The sequence below is a fragment of the Eriocheir sinensis genome, chromosome 20, assembly GCF_024679095.1.
Source record: "Eriocheir sinensis breed Jianghai 21 chromosome 20, ASM2467909v1, whole genome shotgun sequence".
NCBI classification, from domain to species: domain Eukaryota; kingdom Metazoa; phylum Arthropoda; class Malacostraca; order Decapoda; family Varunidae; genus Eriocheir; species Eriocheir sinensis.
The window spans coordinates 21,067,240-21,072,239 of NC_066528.1; the positions used below are offsets into that span (position 1 = coordinate 21,067,240).

The 5,000-nt window shown below is 51.2% G+C and overlaps 2 protein-coding genes and 1 long non-coding RNA gene across 6 annotated transcripts in view; 1 reads left to right on the forward strand and 2 right to left on the reverse strand.

Annotated features, from left to right (window-relative positions):
- LOC127001377 (LIM/homeobox protein Lhx3-like) overlaps window positions 1–4,542 on the reverse strand; it is an 89,270-nt gene extending 84,728 nt beyond the window's left edge. The window contains exon 1 of one of the 2 annotated variants that reach the window (XM_050865932.1): window positions 3,868–4,542. In XM_050865932.1, the coding sequence (XP_050721889.1) occupies window positions 3,868–3,985 (118 nt within the window). In that variant the 5' untranslated portion in view covers window positions 3,986–4,542. The remainder of the gene's footprint in view (window positions 1–3,867) is intronic. The other variant, XM_050865933.1, reaches the window with a different exon arrangement.
- LOC127001376 (zinc finger protein 436-like) overlaps window positions 1–5,000 on the forward strand; it is a 54,554-nt gene that overhangs the window by 18,867 nt on the left and 30,687 nt on the right. The window lies entirely within an intron of this gene.
- Window positions 1,793–2,408, reverse strand: LOC127001382 (uncharacterized). Its single transcript, XR_007755224.1, has 2 exons — window positions 2,276–2,408; window positions 1,793–2,003 (listed from the first exon to the last, which is right to left on the reverse strand). It is a non-coding gene; the product is annotated as an uncharacterized LOC127001382 (long non-coding RNA).

Below are 5,000 nucleotides of genomic sequence, written 5' to 3' on the forward strand. Positions count from 1 at the left end.
GCCTGCTGCCCACCGCCACTGCTGCAGGTGCCGGAAGGAGCGCACACCCACGCCTGCAACGCTGCCAGCCTGGCTGCCCTCACCCTGCCCTTGGCCCATGCCGCCGCCGCCGCTGCCTTCCAGCTCCTGCCTGCCCCGCCGCCGCCCCGCGGCTTCACTCTCGACCCCTGGCTGTAGTGCGCCGCGTGTGTGTGGTGCGGTGTTGTGTGTCGCGGGTGTTGTGCCGCGGGGCAGCGGCCGCCACACGCGTCGCACTCACCCCACGACCCCTCAACCCCCGCCCCGTGGTGCCCCGCCGCGGCCACCGGCCCCCGCAGCGGGGCGGTGATCCGGACGTGTGTGTGACGCGCCCAAGTGTTTGTCGCGGAAGATTACCATTACACTCATTGCTATTAGAGGTTCATTAGTGATTGTTTTCTTTTAATATTACTTTTTTCATCTGCTTTATTATTTAAATCATTTATTATTATTATAATTGTTTTTATTATTATTATTATTATTATTATTATTATTATTATTATTATTATTATTATTATCATTATTATCATTATTGCTATCATCATCCTTATCATCAGTGTTAAAGCAGTGCCGTGAACGTCTCCACGCGGTCATGGATAACGAGGATTTATAATGACAACAACAACAACAACAACAACAACAACAACAACAATTAAACAGAAGATGTCTTCCGTCCCCAGCACCATCCTCAATTTCTCTTCTTCCTCCTCCTTCTCTTCCTCCTTTACCATTCTTCCTTCTCTTCCTTCTCTTCCTCATTTATATATCCTCCTTCAACACTTTTCATTAATCTTCTTCACTACTACTACCTCCTCCTCCTCCTCCTCCTCCTCCTCCTCCTCCTCATTAGCGCCGCCAGGTGTGTGTTGACTTCCCTTGACAATCACCTGTGCATAATTTAGTGTCACGTGACCGTTCAGGGGGCGGGAAGAGTACAGGTTATGAACGCGTATTGAGTGTGAAGGATGGTGTACTGTATGCAACGCTATCTCTCTCTCTCTCTCTCTCTCAAATAAGTAACTGATTTCTGGCCAGAGAGAGAGAGAGAGAGAGAGAGAGAGAGAGAGAGAGAGAGAGAGAGAGAGAGAGAGAGAGAGAGAGAGAGAGACAGACAGACAGACAGACAGACAGACACACACACACACACACACACACACACACACACACACACACACACACACAGAGAGAGAGAGAGAGAGAGAGAGAGAGAGAGAGAGAGAGAGAGAGAGAGAGAGAGAGAGAGAGAGAGAGAGAGAGAGAGAGAGAGAGAGAGAGGAAGTCTTAGTAAGGTGAATGGTTTAAATGACTCTCTTTAATAATAGGGAGGGACTATATTTTGCATTGTGGAAGAAGGGGAGGTAGAGGAGGAAGGGAAGGGGAGGGGAGGGGAAGGCAATATAAGGGGAGGGAAAGGGGAGAGGAGGGGAGTAAAAGTGCTTGTGTATGTGTGTGTGTGTGTGTGTGTGTGTGTGTGTGTGTGTTTGTCAGATGTAGATTTTTCCGTCTTTTCCTCCTCCTCCTCCTCCTCCTCCTCCTCCTCTTCCTCCTCCTCCTCCTCTTCCTTTTCTTCTTCTCCTTTTAATCTTTTCTCATTTCCACAGTTTTCCCAAGTTTATTTTTTTCATTCCACCAAGGGCGTGTGTAGGGCTGTGTGTGTGTGTGTGTGTGTGTGTGTGTGTGTGTGTGTGTGTTGTTATGATTATTTGTGCAAAAGTTTGTGATGGAAGAGGTATGCAAGCTGTTTTCTTTCTTTCTTTCTTTCTTTCTTTCTTTCTTTCTCTATTTTTTTTTCTGACTGTATGAAAGGGTCAGGTTCAATAATTTGTGATAGACTTGCTGTTTTAGGTTTCCTTTTTATAGTCCTCAACTATTCTACTAATCTACTGAACTTGAGAGACTTATCCTAATATTCCTTAACTAATTTTCTGTCTGGTGTTAGTGTACTCCATCCTGCCCCGGTAAAGATTCTAATTCCACCTCTCCACCTGGTTCTCTGTCTGATGTTGGTGTACTCCATCCTGCCCCGGTAAAGATTCTAATTCCACCTCTCCACCTGGTCCTCTGTCTGGTGTTAGTGTACTCCATCCTGCCCCGGTAAAGGTTCTAATTCCATCCCTCCACCTGGTTCTGTGTCTGGTGTTAGTGTACACCATCCTGCCCCGGTAAAGATTCTAATTCCACCTTTCCACCTGGTCCTCTGTCTGGTGTTAGTGTACTCCATCCTGCCCCGGTAAAGGTTCTAATTCCATCCCTCCACCTGGTTCTCTGTCTGGTGTTAGTGTACTCCATCCTGCCCCGGTAAAGGTTCTAATTCCACCTCTCCACCTGGTTCTCTGTCTGGTGTTAGTGTACTCCATCCTGCCCCGGTAAAGGTTCTAATTCCACCTCTCCACCTGGTTCTCTGTCTGGTGTTAGTGTACTCCATCCTGCCCCGGTAAAGGTTCTAATTCCACCTCTCCACCTGGTCCTCTGTCTGTTGTTAGTGTACTCCATCCTGCCCCGGTAAAGGTTCTAATTCCACCTCTCCACCTGGTTCTGTGTCTGGTGATAATGTACACCATCCTGCCCCGGTAAAGATTCTAATTCCACCTCTCCACCTGGTCCTCTGTCTGGTGTTAGTGTACTCCATCCTGCCCCGGTAAAGGTTCTAATTCCATCCCTCCACCTGGTTCTCTGTCTGGCCTAACTCTTCCTGTACAATAATATTCCTGGCTGCCTCCGTTACTTCGGTTGTCAATCTGATATCAGTTCCACGCATGACATGACCTGCCCAAGTCCACTTCATGTTCCTGATCGCTTTATAGAATATTTTTTACATGTTTTTTTATATGATATGTAGGGAATGATATGAATGGGGAAACTACAAAGCATGAAAAGGTGGAGACTAAAATAGTGTTCGTCCCAGGAGATTATTTTAATTATTTGACACAAGAGAGAGAGAGAGAGAGAGAGAGAGAGAGAGAGAGAGAGAGAGAGAGAGAGAGAGAGAGAGAGAGAGAGAGAGAGAGAGAGAGAGAGAGAGAGAGAGAGAGAGATTAATAAAACTAAAAGAAAGCTAATTCTATTCTTCAAAACAATTATTATTATCATTATTACCATTATTATTATTATTATTGTTATTATTTTTATTATTACTATTATTATTATTATTACGATCATTATTATTAACATGGAAACTAAACTATTGTTCGTGCCAAGAATTTTTATTTATTTGTCTTTGTGCTGAAACGGAAAGATGGAAACTAAAGTACTGTTCGTGCAGAGATTATTTTTTATTCATTTTTTTATGTTGAACCGGTGAGACCACGTGTGCCTTGCGTGACTCGCTGACGTGCATGAAAACAGTGCAATGTTCTGCTGCTACAACTACCCCCTCACCCATACCCCTCCTCCCCCTCCACACACACACACACACACACACACACACACACACACACACACACACGGAGCTTCATCCTGCACTGGTTCGCACCCTCGCCTCACAACTGATAGGTTCAGAGTTTGATTCCCGGGGTGAGTTTAGATGAATGGGCGGTTGTTAATTAGTGCCCCCGTCCACCCAGCAGTGAATGGGTGACGGCGGTCATTCGGGGGTGTTCTGAGGTTATCTGGGAGGTGTTAGTGAACCCAGAGCGCGGTCAGACCATGGTGACTGATCCACGCCCGGGATTTAACGGATTATTTTGTCGCTAGTGTGTGTGTGTGTGTGTGTGTGTGTGTGTGTGTGTGTGTGTGAGAGAGAGAGAGAGAGTGCGAACGTTCAGGTGTGTCAGCGGACAGGTGCCAGGCATCGGACCAGCCGGCGGGGTCGTCAGGTGTTTTGGCCGCCAGGTGTGCAGGTGTACGTACCTTCGAGGGCCTTGTTCCGGGAGAGCAGCGCCAGCAGCACGTCCGGCGGAGGGTCCGGGGCCACGGCGGGGGGCACGGGGCCGAGATGGGGGCCGCCCTGGGTGACCACGGCACTCATGGCGGGGCGGAGGTGCCAGAAGGGCCGCTGTAGGTTGAGCGCGGCGTCAGCGTGGGGGTGGGGCGGAGGTGAGGGCGCCGTGGTGCCTGGCCGCCCCTCCACACACCTGTACACACCTTGGCGCCGCGCCGCACTCCTCGCACGCCGCCGCCGCCACGGACGCCACGGACAGACACACTGCTCGCCGCCGCTGGGCACACCGGGGCACGCACGCACGCACGGGCTGCCGGGGAGGGCGCGTGGGGCGGGTCTTGCCGCCTCGCCAGGTACACACTAACACCTGCCTGCCGTAGGCCTAGCGGCGCCGCGCGGCGGTGGTGGTGGTGGTGAGGATAAAAAGTCCTGTGTCACAGTGCGGGGCGGCGCGCCATCACTCTCAATTATGTGGGGGGCGTGGCGCCGCGCGGCGCTGCCCGGACCGCGCCGCCCCCCGCACGCCTGGACCAATGGCGGCGAGGCCTCCGCGCGCGGCGCCCAACCACAGCGCGGCACTGGCACTCACGACAGGGCGCACGCGGACCTGGCCCTCGCCGACACCACCACCACCACCATCACCACCACCACCACCACCGTCATCTACTGGCACCACCACCATCATCTACTGACACCACCACCATCACCTACTGACACCACACCACTTTATCTATCGTCTTACCACCACCACCACCACACACTGACACTACCACCACAGCCACCATCTACTGACACCACCACCACCATCACCTACTGACACCACCACCATTATCTACTCGTTCTTCCTCCACTACGACTGTCTACCTCCACCAACATCACCGTCACCACCACCACCACCATGCACTGACGCCACCACCACAGCCACCATCTACTGACACCACCACCACCGCCACCAGCATCATCTCCTCGTACTTCCTCCACTACCACTCCACCATCCCCACCACCACCATCTACATAGGCATTGCCATCATCACCACCACCACCTCCACCCACCACCTAATTTCTCTCCTTCACTTCCGCCTCATGCACCAACAACACCACC